Source organism: Lobosporangium transversale, assembly GCF_002105155.1.
Source record: "Lobosporangium transversale strain NRRL 3116 chromosome Unknown BCR41scaffold_15, whole genome shotgun sequence".
NCBI classification, from domain to species: domain Eukaryota; kingdom Fungi; phylum Mortierellomycota; class Mortierellomycetes; order Mortierellales; family Mortierellaceae; genus Lobosporangium; species Lobosporangium transversale.
Genome location: NW_019028993.1, coordinates 800421 through 826984, shown reverse-complemented (window position 1 = coordinate 826984; position 26564 = coordinate 800421). Strand labels below are relative to the sequence as shown.

The following is a 26564-nucleotide window of genomic DNA, read 5'->3' as shown; positions in this document are numbered from 1 at the left end:
TATATTCTTTGATCTGATCAAAATGCTAACATTTCTGCCATTGCGCGCTCTCTTATCTTTCTAGAGCATCGGAACAGATTCTCAAGAGAAAAATGGACGAAGGTAATAATTTGTTTTTTGCTGTTTAATAGATTGACTTGATGACTGCTTATGTTATGGTACTAACCAACTGTGTATGTGTACGATATCATAATTAGATCCACAGTATATTTCACCTTCAAAGAAGATCGCATTGAGGAAGGGTGGAGAGAATACAGGGCTTCTGATGGCAAAATGGTCACGTTACCACCCTCTTGGATCGCAATGCTAGAGGATTCTAGATACCTTCCAAAACCACGTAATGAGTTTGAACATCTCAAAGACGATCTGAAGGCTGGTAGTTGGGTCGATATACCATCCCTGGGTCAAGTCCCAAAGGGTTATAGAGTCTCTGAAATTCTCGTCACGCACCAAATGCTGGAGCTTTGGAACGAGATGGAAGAAGAACAAAGGTGCGTATACAGACGAGTCTTGTCTGGTCCAATGGGTATTGGCAAGAGCTTTCTCTCCTATTTTTTGACAGCAAGAGCATATGCTGAAGGATGGCTTACCCTCTACATATCAGATGCGGGTACTTTGGATACTAGTGAGAAAGCGGACTCATATATGGAAGTGATCGAGCGTTTCCTTGTGATGAACAAGGATGTTTTAACTGCTGCCGAACTGGAGACGCTTGTATCCGGCTATGGTGTTCAAGGTGGCATATGGAATACTGCTATCATACGCGTTTTTAACATGCTCATGCAGAAGGAACGGAAGACTCTAACTATTATTGACGAACATGGGAAACTCTTCAGATTCGACAAACCAGTACCAGAAAAATTTAAATCTTTAAAACCTCTGATGGACCTTTCCAGTTGGACTGAAGACTTGGCTGGATCTCGTTTGATTCTCACTGGCACAGCGCATGCAAAATTCGAATTGGAGATCATGGAATCGAGCTTTAAGGAGGACTTTAAAACAGTGGTATTCGTGGGACCTTTGTTGGATGACGCTTTCAAGAATCTGTTGAAGCATACTCCCAATCTCCAATCCACGGACTACGAGGATATACGGAGTATCACGAACCTTGTACCACGAGAGCTGATGAACTTGTCAACCTATATTGAAGAGAATCCAGAGTTACCCATTAAGGAGGCATTCGAGAAGTTTGAAGACTGCCGAAGGTTGGATTTTTCTCACAACATCCAGAACTACTACAAAAGCATCGAAAAATCCGAGACGACCCGTACAAATTTTTATAATGGCCTTGCCTCGGCGTTCTTACATGGTTCTGTCGAAGGAGAGTTCAAGTGGGATTTCATAGATCTGGGTCTTTTGTTCCGTCTAAGGAGAGATGGAGTAATTTTATTCCGCCCTTTATGCAATACAGCCTTCAGAGCACTTTTGGATCAGTTCAAGACAATGGGAATGCCAGAAGATCTAAAGAATCGGCTCAAGGCTAATAGGTTCAGTGGAAATGAATTTGAGCAAGCAATTTTTCATGCATTTATTTGCACTAGTATTAGGCCAATAGTGCTCCCTACAACGAACCTCGTTGGTGATCCTAAGGGCTCGATCGTGTTGGACTTCGATGACTACCGAGTTATAAGCAGGCAACGACATTCTCTTGGCCCGGGAAAAGATAAATTCTTGGCCCGTGGCTATCCAGGATATCCTCGATTTGACTTTATGGTTGGACCAATATTCATCCAGGTGTCTGTCAGCGAGTTTGGAGTGCATAACAGAGATTCAAGTGATTTAAGGAAAGCATTTAAGCGACCGTACAAGACACCCAAAGTGGTGTATAATGATAGGAATCAGATTGAGTGTTACTTGGATGAAATGTATGGTGGAAAGCATAGAGCTGATTTTGGAAAGGATGGATTTATTGTCACCAAAAAAAGACCCGACAACAGGTATTGATGAAGTTGTTTCCTGGATTCCGAATCGTCTACATTTGTGGTAGAGATATTAACCTAGGGAATCACCGCCAGCTCGTTACAGAGTTGCCAGATGTAGAACATGTAAGCTTCAACGACCTCAAAAGCCTATTCTTTGCAAACATTGTTTGATAGTGTTGGATAGTGTTATCAATAAAGGAAGCTTCTACTCCATTCATCTTCTAACTTTAAGCGTCATCCTATCAAAGGGTGCCGCGTCGGGTTGTAGATGAGATGAGAGACCAGATTGAGATAAATACGCAGATGCGGCTTGACGACTTTAGATCTGTTTATATTTATGGGACTTTTAGATCGCCCAAATCATTCTAGAATAGCCAAAAATATCCAGTCTTGCTATTTGTAGAGAATTATTCAGAGGGCGGTAGTAGGCATAGTGGTAAATGGTGCTTAATTGTTAAATGCACAGTTTGATCTGTAAAAAGAATTTGTAAAGTCGCCTCCATGGTGCGTGCGTATACTCTGACTCTCCACTGTCCTCTCGCGAGGCTTTTTGCTTGAGCTTATTTCGGCTCCCCACTGCTCTATCGCATACAAGTACTTTTATCAAAGCCTCCTATCTAACTATCCTCTTGTTAGTTTATTGCGTGGATTTTAAATAGCCCCAAGAAGTCCCAAAGGAGCCTAGAAGACACAGAAGACGAAGATTTAGAAAGTGAGTTTATTCCATTCATAGTTTTGATGATTCTTGAGAAAATTTATTTATTCCATACTCACGTCAGTCTCGCTATTCTTATATGCTCAAAGAGCACCTTACGAAGCGCTGTCGTTCCTTGAAGCGATATATTGCAGTCGATGGCGAACTCGTAGTTTTACCCCAACATATACTGAATTTGAGCGAAAATAACAAGTGTGCACCAGAACCTCGCGCCGAGTTCCAATCGCTTTTGATGGTGCAGGCTGGGAATCGAATTACTTCAATGGATCTTGGTCAGAACCCAATATTCTTTGCGAGAGGCTATCAAGGTCGCGAGTTTTTTTATGTCTGAATAGATGATGAAGCTATGGAATGAACTCGAGAACAGTGAGTCGTCTGTCAAGAAATGTTTACGGTCCAATGGGCGTCGGCAAATCATACATTTCATGGTTCCTTGCGGCCAAGGCATATGCACATGGTTGGCCAGTGCTTTATATTGCGGATGCTAATCAACTTAACAATTGTGACACTAATACTGACGCATCACGACTGATCTGTCAACTCTTCTTATCCAACAACAAAGATACTTTGACAGCCTCAGAGCTCGAGGAAATGGTCGAAATTGAAACATCGGAAAATCTTTTTGTGAGTAGCGCCAGCAGTATCTTGGGTGACCTACTCCAGTCAAGAAGTCAGAAGGCATTATTTGTCGTGGATGAGCATGGTGCATTATTTCCAGAAAAATAGTAAGTCTGCGCCCGACAGGTTCCCAGTTTTATGGCCTCTAAAGACTTTCAACTCTTGGAACAATTCAAATAATGCGAGAGTAGTGTTTAGCAGTACGGTAAGATTTGCAAAGCTCATTCTCAGAGACGCACCACACTATGTCGAGTATGTTGGTCCACTGTCGCCTGATATTTTCAATAAGCTACTGGATGTGATCATAAATAAGGTCCACCCAACAGCCCGCCAACAATTGAATGAGCTACGAGGCGAGATTCAAAAAGCCACCGGATGTGTGCCACGGGAATTCAATATTTTTTTTTGGCGACGACATTGAAGGCATTGAGCTCGCGGCTAATGGGATTAAGCAACGACTAAAGGATTATGAGGAGGATCGCAAAGAACAATTCTTGGAGACTTTGAAGAACTGTTATAGTAAAATTGAACCGATATTCCAACCAATTACTCGTCAAGCTCTAGGAAATAAAATCGGCAAAGGCACTGTTAAGGATCTTCTTCGCTCTCAACAGGGATATCTTGACGGCATCTGATCTGGAAAGTCTCCTCGACGCTTCTGAAGTTATAGATTGCTCAATTGCGGCTGGTCGCGCATTATTCGACCTATTCAAACAGAAGGAGCGCAAAACACTATTCATTATCGACGAACATGGAAAGTTATTCCAAAAAGAGCCGTACGTGCCAGATAAATACCTGTTCTTGAACCATCTAAAGGATCTCACTCGATGGGAAGCTGAATCCAAAGGATCTAGAGCGATATTTACAGGAACAGCCCATGCCAAATATGAATTGGAGATTATGCCAGGCAGTCTTCGAAATACCTTATTGTACTTTGTTGGCCCACTATCCGAGACAGTGTTTTCAAAATGGTTGGAGGTCCACCTGAACCAACCCGATATTGTCCAGGATATAATGAGGATTACAAACCGTGTGCCACGAGAGTTTATGTTCCTCATCCGGTCAATTGAGGAAAGACCACTCACAAGAAATAGCATTGATTCGTATGTAACTGAGAGAACAGGCGAGTTTCACACTGTAGTTTGGACGTACTACAGATCTTGCAGCGATGAATCGAAGAAGAAGTTCGCTAAAAGCCTTGCAACAGTCTTCCTTGGCAACAACTCGCAGAGTAGTGATTTTGAATGGGATTTCCGTGACCTAGGGCTTATTTATCGTCTCAACAAGAACCGCGGAGCCATAAACTATGTCTTGTGCCTCCCAGCGCAGAAAGCACTCTTTCAGGCGTTTACAAATATGCCTCATCATGAGCATATCCTGAGGGGAGTTATTCTTGGAGAGATGAGTGGAGATGATTTCGAGTTGGCACTGCTAGTCCGGCTTTTGACTTTAACCAAGCCAATCGTTCTCAAAGCAACAAACCTTATCGGCGTGAATCCAACGGAGATTATAGTGGACTTTAAGGATCATGGGACAATCCATCAAGGCATGACTTCTCTTGGACGTGGCTATGGACATGTACTGAGCCATTGTCATTCGACTTATCCTCGCTTTGATTTCATACTCGACACAATGTTTATCCAGGTGTCCATAAGTAATTTCCAAGAACACGAGAAGAAACAAATTAAGCAAATCCAGAACGCTTTTGATAAGAGAGGTCCCGACGGCAGAAATCAGATTGAAAGCTATTTGGACGAAGTATTTGGAGGTAATCATTCCGCCATAATTGACGATGGGCATTTTGTTGTCAAAAAGGATGGAGAGCCAGTAACTGGATTTAAAATAGTTTACATGCGTGGTTCCCCTGGTGCAGCAAACCACACTGGATTAATCAAGGATTACAAAGATCTTCTTCATGTCAGCTTCGACGAGCTCAAAGAGAAACTTTTTAAAAATATCCCAACTTAGAATTTTCGTCACAGTATACAGTAATACATAATATATATAGTTCTTAATCCTATAAAAAGGCTTGTCATAGAAATTTAATAACACGCTAAAATATTAACTGGGGCGACTTTGGATTTCATCTCTATAAAAGAATTTGAAAAGTCGCCCCCATGGTCCGTGCGCGCCACAGAGAAGGTCCTCACTCACTTGCTAAGGCGATTGTTCGATGCCTGTTGGTTTTCCAAATCCCCCTTGATTTAATCGTATCTAGCGGAATTGATTAGCCCTGAATAGGTGCTGCCATCCAGAGAGACAACTTCGAATGGACAGGATGTTCAAACCAATAAAACTTGACTGAAAGTCTGCTAATCCTCAAGCCATGAGGCAAATAATGCCTCTGAACGCCTCAATGGGACTATGGGGCGCTTTTAGGGTGCAGAAAAGACAAGATTGTTACTTTTGAGCAATGAAGGATATAGGATCTGTTCTTTGGAGCAAACTTTTTGAAAGCACGCTTGTTGCTAGTAAAAACACAAATGGTTCCCGTTTTCCGCATAATTTCAGCGCTTCCACAATCCAAGGGCTGTGATATAGCCATTAATTGCTACATGTTTGTCGAAGCATCAATACATCCCTTGCAAAAGTTCAGATGTATCCTAAGAATATTGTTTAAGGGAACGTAGAGTAGTCAATGACATGTGGCAGTGTTCAGGTGTTTATACAGTATCATATGGAGTCTGAACAGTCGCCAACGACATGTGTCCAGCTGATGTTGATGGGCTGGTTGCAAGTTGGAATATAGAATATAAACAAGGAACAAGATAGAATAACATGTTCAGGAGACAAAATAGGGGGCATGAGAAACCTTTGAAGAACAGGCAATGGGCGTGTATAGAGTAATGATGCTGATGCTACACGAAATCTGGTTCAAAAAAAAAAAAAAAAAAATAGTCATGATGACGGGGATCGAGGATAATGCCCGTGCCCGTGCCCGTGCCCGTGCCACATCATATCAGTACAATCAGTCAATCGGTATAATCAGCATATCAGTTCATTTCTATATCTAGGATCGGGCAAAGGATCTTCCTTGTTTTACAAGTAAAAATAATCCTTTGACACAAAGAACCGACCCTTTGATGATGAGTAAGAAAGAGAGTCTTTTGGGCGTTTCTTTTTTGGACATGTCTAGAAGAACAGAGGAAAAGAAAAGGAACAAATTCGAAGATCTTTTTCCCTACAACATGTCCATGTATATATATATATACATACATGTAAGAATAACAACAAGTAAAAGTATATAAAGACATGTTTGAATGGAGGAGTTAAAAATAGTCCCGTCTGCTTTTTAATGTTGCTCAGCCGAGTTTAAACATGTGGGACCAGCAGCGCCTCAAAGCTAAAGAAGAAGAACGCCATAGTCATCCCTCCATCATTTTAGTCCATTTGCTGGTCTCTTGTTGGTCCACATTGATGAATATTTTTATAACTAAACATGTATAGCATAAGATATATAAATATCTAATCTTCACTTTGCTTAACATCCTTTTTTCCCATTACCTTTTCCTTTTCCTTTTCCTTTTCCTTTCCTTTCCTTTCCTTTTCTTTTCTTTTCTTTTCTTTTCTTTCCTTCACTCCTCTGTGTTTCCATCCACTCGACACCATAGACTGATTCAATCATCATTCATTTTCATTTATTTGCATTCCATCCCATTCATCTAATCAATCTACTTTATTTCTTCTCTCACGGCATATATTCATTCCATTCCATTCCTTTCCTCACGACAAACTACATCGACGCAACCCACACAGCCACTTCTCCAACCGCCTAATCGCATTCACTCTATTATTTAATCCTCTATTTCTCACAGAGTGTTCATCATGGTCTTATTCCGCACCATCTCTCTCTTGGTCGCGGCCTCGGTCCTGTCCCTGACCTGGACCGCTGATGCTGCTGGTTGCAGATACAACAACGGTCTTGCCTGTCCAATGGAAACTCCCTGTTGCAGTCTTGTAAGCACTACTCATTCCTTTACTCCAATCAACTTTTCTTTTTTGAATCCTTCCCTTCATCCTTTCTTTTCTTTTCTTTTCCTTCTCTTTCTCTGTCTCTCTTCTCCAATCCTATTCTATTGTCCTCTTCAAAAGTTTTTTTTTTTTTTTTTTTTTTTTTAATGGTTCCTGAAATAGTCAGTAGCAATATCCAACTCACCAGTCAAAAAAAAAAAAAAAAAAAAAAAAAAACTTTTTTAATTCAAATACAAAAATAGCATGGTCACTGTGGAAACTCTGCCTTAGCCTGCGGAGCTGGCTGTGATGCAGAAGCCAGTTTCAACGGTGCATGTGTTCGTTACAACTATGGAGCTCCTTCAGCCAACAACAACAACAACGATAATAACTCCAACGACAATGGCACTCAACCAAAACCAAAACCCGTCCCTACCCTACCCAAGGGCTCTTTCAAGATCGTGAGTAACAGTTCTGGAGTAGCGGCTCAACACATCGCCCTTGTCACACCCACAAAGATGCTCATCATTGACAAGGCCGAGAACAACCCTGCAAAACTCCCCAGCGGTAAAGCCGCTCATGTAGTCGAATATGATCTCATCAAGAATGACTACAGAGTTGTCGACGTAGCCACAAATACCTTCTGCTCCGGTGGAGGCTTTTTACCCAATGGTACCTTGATCAGTGCTGGTGGTGCTGAATCTCGCGTAAGTTGTTTATTTTTATTTATTTATTTATTATACTATTTCTTGTATCCAATTAATTTAGACTTGACTTTTTTTTTTTTTTGGCTGTTAGAATTCCCGTACGTTCGAGACTTCGGCAGGCTTCCAATCTCTTCGAATGTGGCAACCGTGCGATGATGGTTCTTGCACCTTTATTGAGAACCCTGCAGATCCTGCATGGCAAATGACCGGTAACCGTTGGTATGTCTCCATCACCACTTTGCCCTCTGGAGATCTCTTTGTCCTCGGAGGAAGCAACGAATCCCTGGCGATCAACCGACAGGCGACCAATAACCCGACCTGGGAACTCTACCCCAAACCATTGGATTACAAACCTGTTCTGATGCAGTTCATGATCGATGCCATGCCCAACAACTTGTACCCTAATGTCTACACCTTGCCCGATGGTAATCTTTACATCTTTGCCAATCAGAAATCAGTCATCTACAATGTCCAAACCCAACAAGAGGTCAAACGGTTGCCCGATATTCCTGGTGGTCCCCGTTCCTATCCCCTCACAGGATCCCATGTCCTCTTGCCCCTGGATCCCGCAAAGAACTATCAACACGAGATCCTGGTCTGCGGTGGATCCGAGGCCATGTCCACACGTGCTAACGCTCTGCAATCTTGTGGTCGTATCAATCTCCATGCGGATGACCCTCAATGGGAGATGGATCAGATGCCCACCCCCCGTCTCATGTCCGATGCAGTCATCCTGGCAGATGGAAAGATCATGCTCCTCAACGGTGCTCAACAGGGCTACGCTGGTTTCCTTCGTGCCTCAAACCCAATCTACACTCCCGTTGTCTACGATCCTGAGGCTCCTCTCGGTCAGCGTTTCACAGAATGGGTGCCTAGCAATATTGCACGTATGTATCACTCCGTTGCTACACTTTTGCCCGACGGTACTGTCTTTGTGGCCGGATCCAACCAGAACTCGGAGGTCCGATATGAGAACGTCCCCTTCCCTACTGAATATCGTGTTGAATCCTTCACTCCTCCTTATCTGACCACTGATCTGGACAGACCCGAGATTGTGAGCCAGATCCCAGAGATGGTGACCTATGATCAAAAGCTCGATATTACCATCGACATCAAGGCCACGGACAAGTACGAGCCCGAGATCACCTTTATATTGGGCCGACGTGGCTTTGTGACCCATAGCACTCACATGTCACAGAGAATGATCAAGTTGGTGGCAACAAAGTCGAGTGAGGATGGTACCAAGATCACTTACTCCGTAGCCATGCCTCCTAATGCCAACTTGATGCCTCCAGGTCCACACTACATCCATGTCCTGAACAACGGTGTGCCTTCAGTAGCTGTGCATCTGCTTTTGAATTAGAGTATTTACTTGAGATTGAAGATTGATATAGAAGCTTTTGTGGAATTGTGGTAAGGAAAATGCTTAGAAAAAAGCACTGGTTTGCTTTAATAATCATTTCTCTCTGTCCTGTTCCCTTTCAAATAAAAAATAAAATAAAATAAAATAAAATAGAATAAAATAAAATAAAATCGACATTAACATCAAAATCAACATCAGCATCAACATCAACAGCAATTGATTTTTTTTTATTACTATTATTGTGCAACTGTATTATTATATAATTTCTACGACTCCCATGAAGTTTCTACAATCTCTCTGACACGACGCGTGTATTCCTTTCGGTTCTCGCGATACAGATTTGCAGCCTCTGCATTTGCAGGTGAATTGGGGTTGGGATCATGTAAAAGTGATTGGATTGAGGTCAAGATCGCAGCCACATCGTAGGTGGGTGACCATCGGTTCTGTAGGATATCCAGACACAGCTCCCCATTCGCATACACGTTCGGATGAAACATCTTTGACACAAACTTGACCGTCGGGGGCTTGTTCGGATACGTCTCATCAAACTGGAGTAACAATTTGAATGTTCCATCCTCAAAGGGTGTTTCACCTATGTTGTTTTGTATAAAGGTAAAAAAAAAAAAAGTGATCAGTCAAAGCAAAAAAAAAAAAAAAAAAAAAAAACGAACCTAGAACGATATAGAGCCAAATTCAAATATGAAGGACACCGGCTAAATAAATTAAAAAAAGGCGCCAATAACCCATTTATTGCATCCGTGGTGGTTATTATGCATTGGCAAAACAAACCAATAGAGCATCTATCTCCCCTCTCTTTCTTTCCGCTGTGGAGTAGTCAAAGCCCCCTTTATGAATGTTATTAACCAGAGCACGTTTTTTCAATCTCTCTCTCAACGAAGATTCCAGGCTAGGCCTTTTTTTTTTTTCTTTTTTTTTCTTTTCTTTTCTTTTCTTTTTTTTTCTCTTCCATGTGTATGTGTGTTTGTAAATGTAAAGGCTCAAAGAAGGAAAGGATAAGGCGATGATGATAGAATCCAATGTTCATATCCCCGACCTTTGATCCCTTTTGGGCTGGGCAAAAAAAAAAAAAAAAAAAAAAAAATATGGGCTTCTTCAACTCCAATGTTTGAGACCTTTTTTTTATTATTATTATTATTATTATTATGCCATAAAGAGCAATTTGTTCACTTTCCATGTTTCCTCTTTTACATGTCCATTCACTTTTTTTTTTTTTTTTTTTTTTTTTTTTTTTTCATTCATTAATGTCTACATTTGAAATCAGTTTTTAAAATTGTTCCATTGAAATATAGAGTTTACCTGGTCCAAAGATGACTGCGTTCCACAACATGATATTGTCGGAGCATGGTGCACCAGAGATGCCACCTGGAGGGTCACTCTGCAAGCGCTTAAAGTCCTTCATCAGACGACGGCGTGATGGGGTTGACATTGTGAATGGGAAGTTTTTTTTTTTTCTTTTCTTTTTTAAAAAGAAAAGCTGTGCTTGGTAATTAGTGAGGAAATATACAATGGGTAGTCTTTCAAAGAAAAGAAACTCGTTCAGAAAAGGTTATTGAAAGGGAAAAAGAGAGGAGAGGAGCGAAGAGAAAGGGAGAGCTTTTTTTTTTTTTTTTTCTTAAAAAAAAAGGAAAAGGAGAGGGAGAGAGAGAGAGCGGGAGGGTGGGTTCAAGTAAAAAAGAGGTGTAAGCCAAAGAGGTGGTAAGGTGATCGATCGATCGTATGTGATTGGTGGCGTGTGGTAAAAAGTTAAAAAAAAAATAAAAAAAAAAAGATTAAGCAATGGCGATAAAATAGGCAAAGAAGTTGGGATGGAAAAAGAAAGAAGCAAAGAAAGACAACTTAACAATGAACAATTAAATAGTAAAAAAAAGAAAAGAGGTGGAGGTGGAGAGAGAGAGAGAGAGAGAAGGAAAAAGAATTAAAAACGGCCAAAAAAAGATCCACAGATTAGGCAGATTAGACAGATTAGGTTATTAAGTATCTATCATGCAATACGTTCATATTACATGTAAGGGATAACCACCCAAAGCCACAGTCCGCATGCATACCAAAATAAAATAATTTGGGCGATGCATCCAAAAAAAAAAAAAAAAAAAAAAAAAAAAATCCTTTTGGTTGTTTATAGTCTACAGTTGTATATTTTGTATCTTCTTCTCCTGAAAGTTATACATGGATTAATACTTTTTTTTTAGGCGAAGGGGTTTTTCTACCCATCATTCCATCATTCCATCATTCCATATCCAATGTCATTGTCAACCTCAATAATAAAGATGCAATACCCCAAAGCCAACATTGATCATGAGTCCTGCTACAATACCTAATACCACATACCCATATTTTTGGAGTATTGTGGTACAAGCACCAAAAACTAAATGTCAGTGAACACTGGTCTTTACACACATCTACACCCAACAACATCACGATCATCATCTTTTAAACTTACCCATTTGTTGTCTCCGCGAAAACGTCGCTTCTTTGAACCAAAACAATGCGATTAGGCCCATAAAGAACCCTATCATTAGCCCCCATACCATCTCGCCATAGCTTCCTTCCACTAAAATGAATCAATCATTCATTCAATACAACATAAAAAATCAATAAGAAAAACTCTACAAAAACTTATTTTCGCCAAAAATAAAAAATTAGGGAATAGGGGTTAAACCAAAAAAAAAAAAAAAAAAAAACTTACATCCTTCAGGAAGAGTCTCCGAGCCATGTTGATCAATCCATTCTTCTTCGACTCTCCTAGCCCTTGTTATAGCATCCTCATCTTCATCTAGCTCCACCGCAATACCATTCTCGCCTACGTTCGACGTGACCGTTCCACGGTTCGCATGGAATTGCCTCCGAATAGATCGAATCTCATCTTCACTAAACCCTGCCTCCCGTAAACGATCAAACCCTATCGGTTGTGGTGTCGCAACAGGTGATGGAGGAGAAACCTCGTCATGATCATCCTCTTCCTGAACTTCTCGTATTCCATTGCTGCTGATTCTATTGGCCGCTGAACTACTACTACCACTACCACCACTACTACTACTACTACTACTACTTGCACCGGGCAACATTAATGATGAAGATGCACCCGCCCTAGCCGCTGCCGCACTGGTGGATTGTGATGGAACAGGAATATTGTTATTTGTCTGTAGCCGCCGACTCCTCGACCGACTCGATTCCGTCCGTCTGACGCCATTACCACTATCGCTATTATCGTGCGCAACAGCCTTCCCTTTTTTAACTTCACTGGGCCTCTGTGCAGGCGGGAAATCGGATAGGGAGCATAAAAAGTAAATAGGTCCGGTCTGGACGGGTATCGTACTAGTATTCTTTTTGTTACTTGTTTTGAAGCTCGTATGCGCTGATGGTGATGATGGTGTTATTGGTAAAGGTTCTATGGGCATTGATATTGAGATGTGATCTCCCGTTCTTGAGTTTGAATGTGTTGTAGGGTCTGCTTTTGAATTTGGTCCTCCTCCTCCTCCTCTCGATAAAGCATTGGCTTCAGGATGGGATGAATGACTAAGATGTGTTGGCAAAATGGATCCCAATGAGGAATGTGTCCTGATAGCATTCGATTTCCCGTGATTGTCATTATGGCTGCCTCCTACACTTTCACCTCCACTAGTCCGTGATGATATTCCTGCAAGGATATTACTTGCAGCTGCCTCTACAGCCTCTACCGATGAAGAAATCCTTGATTGGAGATCCTGATGATTAGATACTTCGATCTGCGTAAATAGAGACTTTGGCAGCGAATCAATCAACGTCTTGTTATCGGATAGGATTTTTCCTGCATGGATCAGACGTAAATATTTATCTCCTATTGATGGCCTTGCTTTTTTAACCTAAAAGAAAGAAAAAAGAAAGAAAAAAGAAAGAAAAAAAAAAATGCAAGTTAGGCCATAGTATATTGCAAAGTACCCGTTATCTACTTGATCCAGTAGACAAACACTAGGGTATTTGAACCTAATAGACAAAGTGAAAAGATTGGAGTATTTCGTTTATAGAGAGCCGACTTCAGTTCCATTCCACGACATACCTTTTCTTTGAATTGAGCAACTGTGTCTGTACGTGGGACACGTAAGCTCAAATCCTGACCTTCTCCAAAGCGAACATGTATCTCAATGTCATTATCATTAGCACTCCTGTCTTGATTCCTTTTCTGGTTGCTCTCTTCTTCTTCTTCCTCTTCTTCTTCCTCATGGTTCTTCTGTTGTGGCAAGTCATGTCTCTCCTGGTTTGCATCCTCAGTTGTGTTTTGACCAACTCGAGAATATCCGTAGTTATTCAGGGCATTCGACCCTGTCAACGATGCCAGTGAAGCTGCTGCTGCGGACCCCGCCCTCCGGATCTGAGTAGAAGGTGTGGATGAAATCTCATCGTCTTCGCCGTCGCTGGACTCATTCACCCGAACATAGCTCATCTGAATTTTTTTTTTTTATTTTGTATTTTTTTTAGGGGGGTCCTGGACTGTTTCTTTCCTCTATCGCACCTGTTTATTCTGACTGAGGGAAACAAAAAGGGATGAAGACAGGGTTTTTCTTCTTTCTCGTTTTTTTTTTTTTTTTTTTTACAAATGTTCGTAATAATGAATAATGTGGAGAATAGTCTTAAACGTGGCAGAGCTCATAAGAGCTCATAGAACAGAAAGCTAAACTTTCGAGTTCATAATTCTATGACTGCTTTCATGGTGGCGTAATATGGCTAATTGAGTTTTTTTTTTTTTTTTTTTTTTTTTTTTAAACAAATTAATGGTTATGCTATGGTGTAGTCCCTCCTCCGGATATAGCTATTTAAATTAAAGAATAGCAATGAAATATTAACGATGATGATTCTTTTTTTTTTTTTTTTTTTTTTTTTTTTAAAAAACAACATTATCATACCTCCGGGTAGGTGGTCTGCAGAAAACAGCTACACAGTTTGCAAAGATGCTGCCTCGATCGTAAGGATTCTCCACTAGATGTGGTCCCATCATCGATGCACTAAGCTGGTTTTTTTTTTTGTCCAAGTAGGAGAAAAATAAATAAATAAATAAATAAAGATTAAGGTCAGTATTGCTACTTGGCAGTGATTATACAAGTGAACTAATTAACTTTTTTATTATTATTATTATTGTTATTTTATTACCTGTTCATGCGTTGTCCTGTTCTTCGTGGCCAACCAAAAGTGGTAGGATGCTAGTGCACCAACAGCTAATCCCATGATGAAAGCATAGATCATCACCAGAGCCGAGGCTGGGGCCTTTGCAAGAGCATCGTTCTGAAACGATACGTTCCTCGAATTCCCCGTCTTGTTCTTTTGATCATTATATAATAAAAGCAAATGTGTTAAACACATTGCAGAGGTGTATAGAGCGTAGATGGCAGCGGCGGTGACAAATATTAAGAAGTAACGATAGTTTCTACGACCTATGCAGTTATTGAGCCATATACAATGATGATCTTCGTCCTCTATGGAAAACGAAAACATGAAATAAAAATAGAAATAAATAAGAATGAGTGGTGTGGTAATAGCGCAGCATCTTTTTTTTTTTTTTGATAATAGGGGTGATTCTTTTTCTTTTTTTTTTTTTTTTTTTTTTTTTTTTTTAGCTCTCCCTTCCCTAGCCACTTACCAACACAGTTATCACATTGACGACAATGGCTGCATCGAGGGGGACGATAGATTTTACAAGTATCACAGTATTTGAGTCGAACAGTATACATGCCAACCTGTACCTCCTTCAGACGTGGTAGACCTCTCGGTGGATAAAACGAGGCACTGTTGTCAAACGACATGGGCGTATCTACCGGGGGATCTCCATCAATCCCTCGAGGAAGTACTCCAGGATCTGTCCACGATGTCTTGAGCATGGATGAAAATGTGATTATGAATAAATAAGCTTGTATGATGGGCACAGCAGGGCTTAGCCTATTCCATAGATACGGTGATCTATCGAGGAAAAAAAAAAAAAAAAAAAAAAAAAAGACTCTTATTATTAGATTGAACCAAGCGTTGATAATGATTTCAAAAGTAGATTAAAAGAGATCAATTATGACAATAGTCACTCACGCAAAACCATGGAATAGTCCTGTGGGCACCAGGAGTAACATAATAGCAACGATAAACGCTGGGAAATCTCGACTGGTCATGATACGTCCCCCGCACAAGAATATATTTTGTCCTGGAAAGATTTTATAGTTCCGAATGGGCTTCCCTTGCTGTAGACTATCATCCTCCTCATGTCCATGGTGACTATTCGCCATAACTCCACTGTCTGTGCCAGAGGGGTGCGTGTCACGGCTAAAGCTTGATCCAGCTATGCCTGTGCGATGATCTTGAGATGACATTCTTGAATGACCAACACTACTATATTTGGCATCCCTATGTGAAGGCGGATATTGCTGATATCCTGAAAACTCGCCCGTAGCTGTTGTTATTGGAACTTTTCCAGTTTCAAAGGTCGAAGGTAGCATCACTGGCAGAGGTGGAGGCGGAGGTGATGAGGGTGGATTGTAGAGGCGATAGGCGTTGAGAGCACTGTCCATCTTTTGATTGAGGCTATCAGTAGGAGAAGCATTGGTCTCCCTAGAAGGACTATCCATCGGTCCCTGCGACAGAAACTCTGATAGAGGCAGTACCTCTGATGAGTTGCTCCTACTGGCTGCTGATGAGCCCGGTGGACCCAATGATGTGGACACTCTTGGTTTTAATGCTGAACGCTGCCCAATAATATACTCATGATCTAAGGTGGGGGAAGTCTGTGCAGTAGTCCAATTGTGGGTGGAATCAGAATATCCGCGCGAGAGACGACTTCGACCCTTCAGCTGATAATCAAGGCATTCCTCCTCATTCTCCTCTCGATTTGTTCCTGGTATCACCCCTGCTACTGATAGAATGGTCTTGATTGAGGAAGGATCACTGGCTGGTGAACCGACACGTTTGGGAGAAGGTATAGGATCACAATTTGCGTCCACCACAACTTTGCTGGTGCTATTACTGTTACTGTTGCCGTTACCGTTGTTATTATCGTGAGGTTCAATAGATTCCAAGATGTCGTTACCAATTGGTTTCATCGGAGATCCACTCCATCCACGCGAGAATTTTGGAGTTGAACGGGAACGGGGTCGAGATGACTCTGGTATTCTGCTATCAGATTCGCCTTTCAAGCCATGACGCCAGTGTTCCCTCGTTCCTGAGTTTGTACGAGAATTGACAGCCGAGTTGGCCATCAACATCTGTTCAAAACTGATACCTCGTTCCGTTTGAGAGGAAGGGGCAGAGAAGAAGGATTGAAAGGAAGGATAGGGGCCTGATTCTGGTTCGAGTGTAGTTCTACTACCCCCAGCTGAAGATATGTCAACATCTGTAAGAAGCGTTGGCGTTGAGACTGAAGCTGTATTTAGAACTACCCTTGGCCCAGTTGTCCCAGATCCTGTTCTCGCCCCTGTGTCCGATCCTGATTTTGTCATAGACAGTGTGTGTTCCTGCAGGTGTGAGGGGGCGTGATTATCATCAAATGGTGTATGGGAGCAATTGCTTTGTTGACAATGGGTGTTGCCGCTGTCGATAAATGTGCTATTATTACTGGTGATAGTTGAGTTGTCGTTGGTGTAGCTGCTTTCGGCGATCGTTATGGTGTCAGTGCAGTCGGGGATAGTAGGCTTGCAGTTTATGCTGAAAGACTCGTCTCGATTAGTAATTAAATTAGATGGATGAATGGTAGATTCTTGTGAATGATCATGCTCGTTAGAGGAGGGCGGAGTAAGAAACGATGGATGTGCGGGGTGAGAATGCCTTGAGTAGGGAATGGAGGAAGGTGAAAAAGAGGGGGAGGGATAAAAAGAAGAGACAGAAGAACCAGAAGTAGAAGAAGAAGAGGAGGAGGAACGTGGTTTGGACACAACTCTCGGTGAGGTTGTTATGCTGTGTGTATCGTTTCTATTTATGACTTGTGCATGTTGCTCTAGGTCCATGAATGTTTTATGGTTCGGATGTGGTTGCGAAGGTGCTCAAGTACTTTGACCAGGAGACAATGAGTGTATATCAGGCAAGAGAATGAGAAACGACTGATGAAGAGAGGGTATGCGTGTGTGTATTTGTGTGTATGGGATGAATGCAAGGATGGGAGAAGGGGGACAAAAAGGAAATTAGGTTCTGTATTTTTTTTTTTTAAATGAAAAAAAGTGAGCACAACGGAATGACCAGTGTGAAAGGACAATGCGAAGTTACACATACACAGGGGGTACCAGAGGGAAGATGATTATCAGGGATTAACCAGAGATATTTACACATTCCCACACCTAGATTGCTATTTCATCATTTAGTTAAACGTCGTTGCTTCAATTGCTCGGTTCGCTAGCTCTTAATAAAAAGAAAAAAAAAAAAAAAAAAGATGGAAAAAGATGGTGCCAAAAGAAAGTTAGACTTAGACTTGTGCATCTTCGTTAATTAAAAAGCAATTTATCAACTAGATGCAAATACAACACATATTGGAGTTATGATGGTCTATTTAAGAGTTTTTTTTACTGCGGAACTGCAGGTATCATGGGAAGGATTGGAAGCATGGGAAGATTCATATTCAACAGGTTCTCATGGCCTTAAAAGAAAGAAAAAAAAATTAACATACAAAAGCGATCTGAAATGAACGCAGTCACGTCTACAGGTTGTCCATCATGTAAAAGAACTTGATCAAGTTCAGTTTTATTCCAGTCCAAAATCATACAAGCAACCACATATCGCGACATGAGAAGTATCTTGTCAAGCCGTACCTTTATCATCTCTGCAGTTTTCGTCAGGTACATACGCCAAGCTCAATAATGACGATGATAAGAAAAGTTGTCCAACAAATGAATGCAGTCGATCAACATGAACAGGACGTAGATGAGAAGCATCTGATGGAATACAACAAATGAAAAAGGAAAAAAAAAAAAAAAAAAAAAAAAAAGAAACAGAAAACCATTTGGCTAGAAAGTTGCAAGGATATTCATTCTCTCATTCTTTTACTTTCCTTTCATATTTCTCTCATCTTCTCCTTTATGCTCAGTTTGGCGGCTTCTGTTGTCAGGGCAGCACAACTTTCAGGAATTGTCGTTGGGCCAACGGAACATTTCCAACCAAGAGGTACATATATATATCATCAGCCATAGCTTTCCGCATAGGATACTGTCATTGTCATTGGTAGTGTAACTGACCAAATGGATACTGCTATCCAATATTGTCCTTGTCATCATCTCCTTTCGTCGGATAGATCTCTCCCCCAGGACGCGTGTTATTCTCAGCGGAGGCGAGCATACTGCAATGGTCATGAAGGATGGTAGATTCACTTTGTAAGCAATCGAGTTTGAAAATACATGCCTCGATAGAAAAAGTTTTTGGTATTTCTTTTATAGAATAGGAATGGAAAAGTATAACTAATCTTTGCGTTTGTATTTTTATTTTTATTTTTATTTTTATTTTTATTTTTTAATTATTGTTGGTAGCCCTAACGTACCGGAAGGAAGTTACCTCCTTCAAGTTGAGAGTCCACAATATCTTTACCCAACTGTATGTTGATAGCCAAGGGATAAGGGACCATGTTGACTTTTTATTATTATTATTATTACTATTATTATTATTATTATTACTACTATTATCACTATTATTATTTTTACTAACAACCAATTTGAATCAATTGCCCGGTTAGATCAAGGTGCATGTCACTGAAAAAGAATCCCGAGCATACATGGTCAGCTTGGGAGCCGATTGGTCCAACAATGATAATAGTCTTCAGTTTCCACTAACTCTTGCTCCACGGGCTGCGGCGTCATACTTTATTGTAAGGATGAAGAGAGAGAAAAAAAAAAAAAAAAAAAAAAAAAAAAAACGACTACCTATGCAGTTATTATTGATATGAATATCAGATTAAGAGCTGTTGGGAGACTAATGATAAATATCCTCTCCTTTTTTATTATAAAATTATTGACTGATATTAGCCTCGTGAAGGATTCAAGTTGTCACACCTGTTCGCTAACCCAATGATGCTTATGATGGGCTTCAGTGTATTGATGCTTTTCCTCATGCCAAAATTGATGGCTAATATGGGTACGGATTCATCTTCTTTAATTATTTCAAGAACAAAAGTTTGAAATATTTCGGATTTGTTCTCTAACAGACTTCTCTTTAACCTTACATTATTCTGTTTTATGATTTTTTTTTTTTTTTTTTTTTTTTAAAAAAAAAAAAAAATAGACCCAGAAGCTATGCAGGAAATGCAAGGGATGCAGGATGCGGCCCAGATGCCGAACTTTGAGATGCCTGATATTGCCGCTACACTTGCGAAATTTTCAACAGGAAACAGTGGATCCTCATCACCCGCTTCTGCGAAAAAGAAGCAATAAAAAAAAAAAAAAAAAAAAAAAAAGGCAACGACAATTGGAATTAAGAAGTTCTTTAATAAATCCACGATTCACTACGCTAAAGTCTTCTTAGCAATCAGAAGGAGATCTATGGATCTTTGATAGATGTACATCCTCTTACTGTCTTACTGTTTGTAGTGCAATTGAAGAGCTTTAATATGTTTGATCCAATAATCGCCTCTCCTGTACACTCTGGGTGGATAGGAATAAAGGGGAAGCAGAAGAAGGGGAAGATGTGGGTGTCGCGAAATAGAGATGTGTATCATGGGATGGTCTTGGAGGTATTGAGGTAATGAACCCTCCTCCGATTTACACGCAAGAATTTTTACATAGTCCGAACACAATTAAACACTAACATGCAAACTGAACGAATAATTCACTCCATTGCTCAATCCTTTTCTCGTTCCTAGGGGCTGTGTATGTATACAGTATTCATACTTTACATTAATAAAGCTTCCGTCTTCTTCTACGTGGTAGTTATGCAGTGTGACATTGGCCTGTCTCATTTGACAAACTAAGTGGTTTTTTTTTTTTTTTTTTTTTTTTTTTTTTTCCCTCTATTAGCTCACTCATTCCCTTTCGGTGGTGCCCATTTGGGGGACCACTGATCTTTATTCTTTTACAAGCCATAACTTTGTATCAATAAATGGTATTCCAACCATGCGCAGCATTGACAGCTTGGAGTGTCCTATGCACACCTATCATCAGGACTGTAGACATTCATAAACAAAGATGCAGGTGATACTAACAAAAGAGTTGACATTCATAAATAAATGTGCAAGTGATACTAACACAAGCATCGGCATTCATAAATAAAGATGCAAGTGATACTAACACAAAAACTGACCCGCACAAAACCCATAGAAAGTGATATTAAATCTTCTTTCATGATACTAGGTGCGCCATAATCACCTAAAACCTTTTACTATATAGCTAATTTACATTAATATTAATCCCCGTGACATACAATAATAGAAAAGAGTTATAAATACTCTTTTCTATTATGAAAATGAAAATCCTCATTCTTGTCTCGTTATACACTACAGCGTTTTTAATTGTTTTCGCTAAGTAAAAATAAAGTTTCTCTATGTTTATTTTACATTTCTCCAATGAATAAAAAAGTTGTCCAAAGTTAAGTTAAAAAGTTAGCCGAAAAGGGTGGAGAAATTTATCCGAGTGTTTACAAATTTTGTCCAACCATGCAGTTCAAACATTCCAGAAGGTCATGCGGAAACAACCATGGAACCTTGTGATTTTATCGGCGCGTCCTGAAAATTATCCACCGCGTTGAATTTTTTTCTTGGAATTCAAAAAAAAAAAAAAAAGAAAAAACGCGTTGTAAAGAGCATGGCGCGTTGGCGCGTTGGCACAATACCAGAAGGCAATGGTAGTTTCCTTGCATTGAGGGACCCATGTATAAAAGGAAGTGGGGTTCAAAGAAAAAAAAAACCAAAGTTACCACCGCTTAGATTTTTCAATCAAGTTCACCTCAACACTCCAAATCACCAAAACCACATTCACTATGGCATCTAGCAAGAACCAACCTGAAATTATCAACTTGGTTGACACCGATGACGAAGAGTTCTACGTTGACCTCGAGGCTCAGAAAGCCGTCTTGAACTGGGATGATAGCTCTAGTGTATGTGTGATCTTGTCAGTTTCAAACCCTAAAAATATTTCATCTTCTTGGTTATTAACATTTGTTCTGCGTTCCGCGATATACAATAGGCTAGTGAGATCAAAACCGAAGGAAAAGATAGCGATATTGCCACCCCTCAGCCGCGCGCACAGGACTCGGGGTATAACAGTAGCTCTTCCAGGCCCCATCTTCAAAATCTACAGTGGTCATCAAAAGTCATTCAATGATTTTGAATTTTTAACATTCTCATTCCTTTTCTTCATTCTCATCTAGCATGTGGCTAGTATATTTGGGGTAGTGCATTTGTTCCCCACACCTCATGATTACTTTGATGTCTCATTCCTAATTATGACTTCATTGTGAAATAAGACCAATTTCAATTTGACCTGCCTATTGAATGACTTCTGCTGAATTTCAATGTTGATTGCAAAAAAAACTTTTTCACTTCTCTTTTTTCTACCAAGATTACCTTCAGCTATATCTTCATACACCTCTACTTACAATTAACATTCCACATCGCTTAGTATTTATTATGAGGACGCTTTCTATGGAAAAGGTACAAAATGCTCAGGCCTTACTTCGACAAGGGAAGTCTACAAGCGAAGTGGCAAGGCAACTTGGTATCTCTATTTCATCGGCAATAAGGATCAGGAGTGACGTCAAGGACAATATTCCTAAACCCAGAATGGGCAGACCCTCATTGGTTTCCCCTGCTACCAAGAGGGTTATTGCACGCGAGGTTGATACGGGGAAACTTAGATCCATTCTGGCAGTTCAAGAATACATCAGATCGAGCCATGGAGTGCATGTCAGTGTAGAGACTGCCCGACGCTATGTAAAATCAGAGGGTTTGAAAAACTATGTCCGCCCATTCAAGCCTAGGCTGACAAAAATGCAGATTGCGAAAAGGAAGAATTTTGCCCTCAACCACCTTGACTGGACTGTTGATGACTGGAAGCGAGTGATGTTCTCGGACGAAAAGCTTTTTGAAAGGCTAGGGTCCTTAGGAGGAAGAACACAATATAGGCGACCCGGCCACAGGACTTTAGAAGATCGAGATGTTAGAGAGAGATCAAGGGGAGCACATAACAAACTTATGTGGTGGGGCTGTATCACTTATCATGGTGTAGGCGATGGTTGCAGGATCCCTGTCACAGTTGATTCCTCTTTATATGTTGATGTTCTACAAGATTATGTCCTCGGCTCATGGAAGTGGCATGGCCAGGACCCTGAAAAGTTAATTTTTCAGCAGGACAATGCAAGTGTTCATACGAGTAGGATGGTTAAAGAGTTCTTAATTAAGTCACACATTACCACTTTGGAGTGGCCTCCAAATTCTCCTGACCTCAACCCTATCGAGAATGTATGGGCCTACATGGATCATCGGCTCAAGGGATATGAGAAGGTACCAAAGGATCTGGATGAACTATGGGAAAGACTACAGGATATCTGGACATCTATTCCACCTGACTTCCTTGATGAGCTATATGAAAGTATGCCACGAAGGGTAGAGGAGCTACATCGCATGAAAGGATCTCGTACACATTGCTGAAGAACAGAAAAAAAAAACAAATAAAGCAAAGCTGCTGATTTTCTTCAAATGTCATTCAATGAGATGCCAATAATTGGCATTCATCTAAATTTTCAATTAGCAACAGGAGCTCATTGACATTGTAGTAGGAGTGACGTTGTCGATGGTCAAACTCGCTACGTAAGTTTCATTAGCGACAAGCAAGATCAAATTGGAGAAAGGAATGAGAATGTCGAAATTCCTAATTCATTGAATGACTTTTGATGACCACTGTATATCGTCATGCTTATGATGGCGGCATTTCGTTCGTTCATCTAGGTTCCTCATCACAGTCTCGTACTCGAACTCGTCGATTGATAGCAGAGGAAGAGAGCGACGATGAGGTAGACCCATACAATCCTTGGACACCTCCCACATATACTGGCCACGAGCTTGACTTTGGTACACCTGCCGTGGATGCGCCTGCTCCCGAAATCCCTGTCATTGGTTCATCTGTCGCTAGCGAGCCTATTGACAGAAACAATAACAAAGGGAAAGGACCTAAGATGACCTGTATCTATTCCCAGCACCAATTTGACGAGGATGAACTAGAAAGAGAGCTCAACCAATCACCTAGGGCTCCTTTTGACCAGGTTGAATATGACTCTGCCCTCGAATTTGAGGAGCCAAGTCTGAGAGACATGTGCCGTAAAAGGAAACGCAGCAGGCCTACCGAGTATTCTAAAGTCCCGGAAGAGGCCTCCCAAAGGCTGATCGACTACTGGACCAATCACATGTGTACAGTAGCCGAAGCGGCTAGAGCGGTGCACCTGAATCCAAGGACCGCTTGGAGGTAATAATCAAGTTTGATGGCAATTTGTACTAAACAACAGTGCTCCTATTCGGTTTAAATTTTGTCAATTATGATGTTTCAGATTAAAAAATAAATAATGTATCAATTGACAAAATTTTAAACCGAATAGGAGCACTGCTAAACAACACCTCGGAATATTATTGCTAGCTATGCTCATTTGGAATTTTCTTATAGGTATATCAAGCATTACAGGGAAACAGGCAAGCTCCCTTCCAAGAAGCCCCGAGTGGTTCCAAAGCTGACAACAGAGCACTACAAGTACATAGAGGATTTCTTGGACGAAAAGCCTCTTTCGACGCTCATGGAAGTCCACAAGGCTCTCCACGACAGTTTCCCTGAAGTCCAAGTGTCTCTTTCTACGGTCTACAACTATGTCACAAATATGTGTGAGTATACACTCAAGCGCATCAGAAAGGTCTCAGATAAACGAAATGACCCCGCCGTGCTCACAGCGAGAGAGAAATTTGCCGAGAAGATGCAGAACCCTGTGGACCACCAAGACTTCGAGAAGAAGACCATTTTCATTGATGAGGCAGGGTTTAACCTGCATTTGATTCGAGAGTACGGATGGTCCCGAAAGGGAAAACCTGTCAACGTTGTGCGTCCTACCGCGCGTGGTAGGAATATCAGCGTTGTAGGTGCAATTTCATCGACTGGGATTATCTGTATGTCAGTAACTACAGTGGATCTTGATGATGAAGAATTGGTGGGGGAAGAGGATCAAGTTGAGGCTCCGGATAACAGTGGTCGTGGCCATGGTCGTGGTCGTGGGGGCCGTGGCCGTGGTAGGAATGCAGCACGACCTCCGCAGGTGTCCGAGGACGGTATAGTTGGTTGCTCAACAACGGGCGCCTATTTTAGGGACTTCATTTGTGAAGTCCTTGAGATATTGGAGGCTAAAGAGATGCATGGATATACTTTCCTAATGGATAATGCGCGTATTCACAAGTCTCCGCTTGTAAATAGTAACAATCAAAGGTGATCTTAGGTGGAATCGAAGGTCAAAGGATACTTTATTTGGCTATAACGTAGTGGACTATTTATACTGATAATTGATAGGGTTGGGGCTTGGTGTCTTGGCACTTGGGCTTGGCGTCTTGGCGCCTGGGGTGCGCGTGATAGTTGAGCCCTCCTCAAAGGTTTGAGTCAGTATTGTATAACACGTTTGCATCCTTCCCGTCAAAAATGAAGGAGATCATAAATCGAAGAAGAAAAGAGAAAAAAAAATTGATGGAAATAAAGAAAACGAAGAGAAGAGAGGAGAAATAAATAAAATAATAAATAAAATAAAAAAAAAATTGATGTGGTGATGTCTGATTGGTTAAAATTACTGGTCATGCGGTTCATGCAGATCATGTGGATGAGGATGGGTGAATGAGTGGCGATGGAGTTGGTGAGTTCGTGTTGCATTCTTTCCTCATTCCTCTTTGCTTATTTCAAAAAAAAGGAAAAAAGTCTCCATGATGTCTTCACGCAAGGCTTCTCATCCAATGCCACCGCGTAAAGGTCGTGCTCCTTCTGGTGGCGTGTTTTCTGAAGTTGTATTGACACAGCGGTCGGCGGTACCAAGCTCCCAGGGTTCTTCAGATGACCCTGACGCCACACAGCCTTATTCTGTGCCTCAGGAGGAAGAGCTAGATACGAGGTTGGAATTGTCTCCACGTCTTTCACCTGTAATCTTGGGGCGGATGCTACCGAAGGAGGAGTATCCTGAGGTGGGCGATTCGCCAACTGTGAGGGAAGCCAGAGATCATGTGGAGTCGAGTACTTCAGCGACGTCGGGAGTGGAGGGGGCTGGGGTCCGTTTGGCTTCTGTAAGTTCGACGAGTGACAATGCACAGTGGGAAGCTGTTGATGGAGAGGATGGTCCTGAGGAGCCGGAGAGGCGACGGAAGAGGAGTCGTCATGAGGGACCGAGACTGTCGATGATAAGAGAGTGTTCTTCGCTGATAGCGTTTGAGTTTCGTGCATTGCAGACCCAGGATGTGAGTGTAGAAGAGCGAGCACGGGAACGTCGTCGATTGATGGAGGAAATGGCGGTTGTTACCATGCTGGAGTGGGCAGAGAAGGGAGGTAAAAGGAAGAGAGGAAGAGAGGAAAGGAGATAGTAAAAGAAGAAAGGAAGAGAGAAGAGAAAAAAAAAGAAGAAAAATAAAGAAAAAAGAAACAGAGAAAAATAATTTTGGTGTTACTGTTGCATTTTTTGAAATTCCTCCAGTGCTTCTTTTGCATTAACTAGTGAGGATCTCCGTTCCCATGTTGCTTCTTCGTCAGGATATCCCTTCCATTTCACGAGCCACTTGGGGGTTCTGCCAAATAGTTTGTAATCCAGAATCTTTTCCACTTCATATTCTTCTTCGCCATCGACTAAATCTGGTGGGGGTCTGGCAGGTGCTCGTTCGCCGAAATTCTCCGGGGATTCGTGATAATGTCGTAATAAATCTGTATTGAAGACAGGGTGTTGTTTCATGTTCGGAGGTAGCTCGAGCTTGTACGCGTTGTCGTTGATCTTCTCTATGATTTTGAATGGTCCAATGAATTTTGGTTCTAACTTTTTGGAGGGTCGGTTTGCGTGAGCTGCGACAGTGATATGCTCCGTACTCAGTAAGACACTATCGCCTACAGTGAACCTGGCGGGTGATCGTGCTTTATCTGCTTGGCGTTTTTGGATGTCCTGAGCTGTCGCTATTGCGTCTTGTGCTTGCGCCAACGCAGAGGCTTGAGTGGAAATGAAGGTAGAGATAGCCGGTACATCTGTTGTTGGTGGTTTCAAGAGGGATGATGGGACAATGGGATGATGACCGTGGTTTAGGAAAAAGGGGGAAAACCCTGTGGAGGGGTTGACGGAGTTGTTGTATGCAAATTCCATCA

General features: G+C 41.3%; 8 protein-coding genes across 8 annotated transcripts; 5 read left to right on the top strand and 3 right to left on the bottom strand.

Annotated features, from left to right (window-relative positions):
• Positions 1-602: 602 nt before the first annotated feature.
• Positions 603-2222, top strand: BCR41DRAFT_352407 (hypothetical protein). The gene is made up of 2 exons (XM_022023951.1): positions 603-1911; positions 1950-2222. The coding sequence occupies exons 1-2, from the start codon at positions 646-648 to the stop codon at positions 2091-2093; spliced, it is 1410 nt and encodes a 469-aa protein (XP_021882227.1). The 5' UTR covers positions 603-645; the 3' UTR covers positions 2094-2222.
• Positions 2223-4452: 2230 nt separating this feature from the next.
• BCR41DRAFT_352403 (hypothetical protein) lies at positions 4453-5308 on the top strand. The gene has a single exon (XM_022023950.1). The coding sequence runs from the start codon at positions 4612-4614 to the stop codon at positions 5221-5223; it is 612 nt and encodes a 203-aa protein (XP_021882226.1). The 5' UTR covers positions 4453-4611; the 3' UTR covers positions 5224-5308.
• Positions 5309-6744: 1436 nt separating this feature from the next.
• Positions 6745-9457, top strand: BCR41DRAFT_335739 (glyoxal oxidase N-terminus-domain-containing protein). The gene is made up of 3 exons (XM_022022003.1): positions 6745-7212; positions 7470-7913; positions 8005-9457. The coding sequence occupies exons 1-3, from the start codon at positions 7081-7083 to the stop codon at positions 9274-9276; spliced, it is 1848 nt and encodes a 615-aa protein (XP_021882225.1). The 5' UTR covers positions 6745-7080; the 3' UTR covers positions 9277-9457.
• A 60-nt stretch (positions 9458-9517) lies between these two features.
• Positions 9518-10919, bottom strand: BCR41DRAFT_321822 (ubiquitin-conjugating enzyme E2 2). The gene is made up of 2 exons (XM_022021450.1): positions 10594-10919; positions 9518-9868 (listed from the first exon to the last, which is right to left on the bottom strand). Exons 1-2 carry the CDS (start codon positions 10721-10723, stop codon positions 9543-9545), a joined length of 456 nt encoding a protein of 151 aa, XP_021882224.1. The 5' UTR covers positions 10724-10919; the 3' UTR covers positions 9518-9542.
• Positions 10920-11407: 488 nt separating this feature from the next.
• Positions 11408-13865, bottom strand: BCR41DRAFT_335732 (DUF2407 C-terminal domain-domain-containing protein). The gene is made up of 4 exons (XM_022022002.1): positions 13334-13865; positions 11984-13139; positions 11738-11848; positions 11408-11611 (listed from the first exon to the last, which is right to left on the bottom strand). The coding sequence occupies exons 1-4, from the start codon at positions 13715-13717 to the stop codon at positions 11553-11555; spliced, it is 1710 nt and encodes a 569-aa protein (XP_021882223.1). The 5' UTR covers positions 13718-13865; the 3' UTR covers positions 11408-11552.
• A 290-nt stretch (positions 13866-14155) lies between these two features.
• On the bottom strand, positions 14156-15539 carry BCR41DRAFT_304498 (DHHC palmitoyltransferase-domain-containing protein; the record flags this gene model as incomplete). Its single annotated transcript, XM_022020762.1, has 5 exons — positions 14156-14281; positions 14422-14486; positions 14703-14744; positions 14909-15225; positions 15346-15539. 5 exons carry the CDS (start codon positions 15537-15539, stop codon positions 14156-14158), a joined length of 744 nt encoding a protein of 247 aa, XP_021882222.1.
• A 2772-nt stretch (positions 15540-18311) lies between these two features.
• On the top strand, positions 18312-19652 carry BCR41DRAFT_395679 (hypothetical protein; the record flags this gene model as incomplete). The annotated part of the gene is made up of 6 exons (XM_022028745.1): positions 18312-18396; positions 18524-18602; positions 18756-18819; positions 18959-19090; positions 19248-19356; positions 19504-19652. The coding sequence occupies 6 exons, from the start codon at positions 18312-18314 to the stop codon at positions 19650-19652; spliced, it is 618 nt and encodes a 205-aa protein (XP_021882221.1).
• A 1540-nt stretch (positions 19653-21192) lies between these two features.
• On the top strand, positions 21193-21566 carry BCR41DRAFT_421643 (hypothetical protein; the record flags this gene model as incomplete). Its single annotated transcript, XM_022030058.1, has 2 exons — positions 21193-21309; positions 21399-21566. 2 exons carry the CDS (start codon positions 21193-21195, stop codon positions 21534-21536), a joined length of 255 nt encoding a protein of 84 aa, XP_021882220.1. The 3' UTR covers positions 21537-21566.
• Between the last annotated feature and the right edge of the window lie 4998 nt (positions 21567-26564).

Excerpts from the sequence above, each read along its gene's own strand:
- BCR41DRAFT_352407 (XM_022023951.1), top strand. The coding sequence starts at position 646 with ATGGAAGTGATCGAGCGTTTCCTTGTGATGAACAAGGATGTTTTAACT. Across the intron at positions 1,912-1,949 it reads TTGGAAAGGATGGATTTATT|TTGTTTCCTGGATTCCGAAT; the intron begins GTCACCAAAAAA and ends GTATTGATGAAG.
- BCR41DRAFT_352403 (XM_022023950.1), top strand. The coding sequence starts at position 4,612 with ATGCCTCATCATGAGCATATCCTGAGGGGAGTTATTCTTGGAGAGATG.
- BCR41DRAFT_335739 (XM_022022003.1), top strand. The coding sequence starts at position 7,081 with ATGGTCTTATTCCGCACCATCTCTCTCTTGGTCGCGGCCTCGGTCCTG. Across the intron at positions 7,213-7,469 it reads AAACTCCCTGTTGCAGTCTT|CATGGTCACTGTGGAAACTC; the intron begins GTAAGCACTACT and ends ATACAAAAATAG. Across the intron at positions 7,914-8,004 it reads CTGGTGGTGCTGAATCTCGC|AATTCCCGTACGTTCGAGAC; the intron begins GTAAGTTGTTTA and ends TTTGGCTGTTAG.
- BCR41DRAFT_321822 (XM_022021450.1), bottom strand. The coding sequence starts at position 10,723 with ATGTCAACCCCATCACGCCGTCGTCTGATGAAGGACTTTAAGCGCTTG. Across the intron at positions 9,869-10,593 it reads CGCAGTCATCTTTGGACCAG|GTGAAACACCCTTTGAGGAT; the intron begins GTAAACTCTATA and ends AAAACAACATAG.
- BCR41DRAFT_335732 (XM_022022002.1), bottom strand. The coding sequence starts at position 13,717 with ATGAGCTATGTTCGGGTGAATGAGTCCAGCGACGGCGAAGACGATGAG. Across the intron at positions 13,140-13,333 it reads TTGCTCAATTCAAAGAAAAG|GTTAAAAAAGCAAGGCCATC; the intron begins GTATGTCGTGGA and ends TCTTTCTTTTAG. Across the intron at positions 11,849-11,983 it reads GGAGACTCTTCCTGAAGGAT|TGGAAGGAAGCTATGGCGAG; the intron begins GTAAGTTTTTTT and ends GATTCATTTTAG.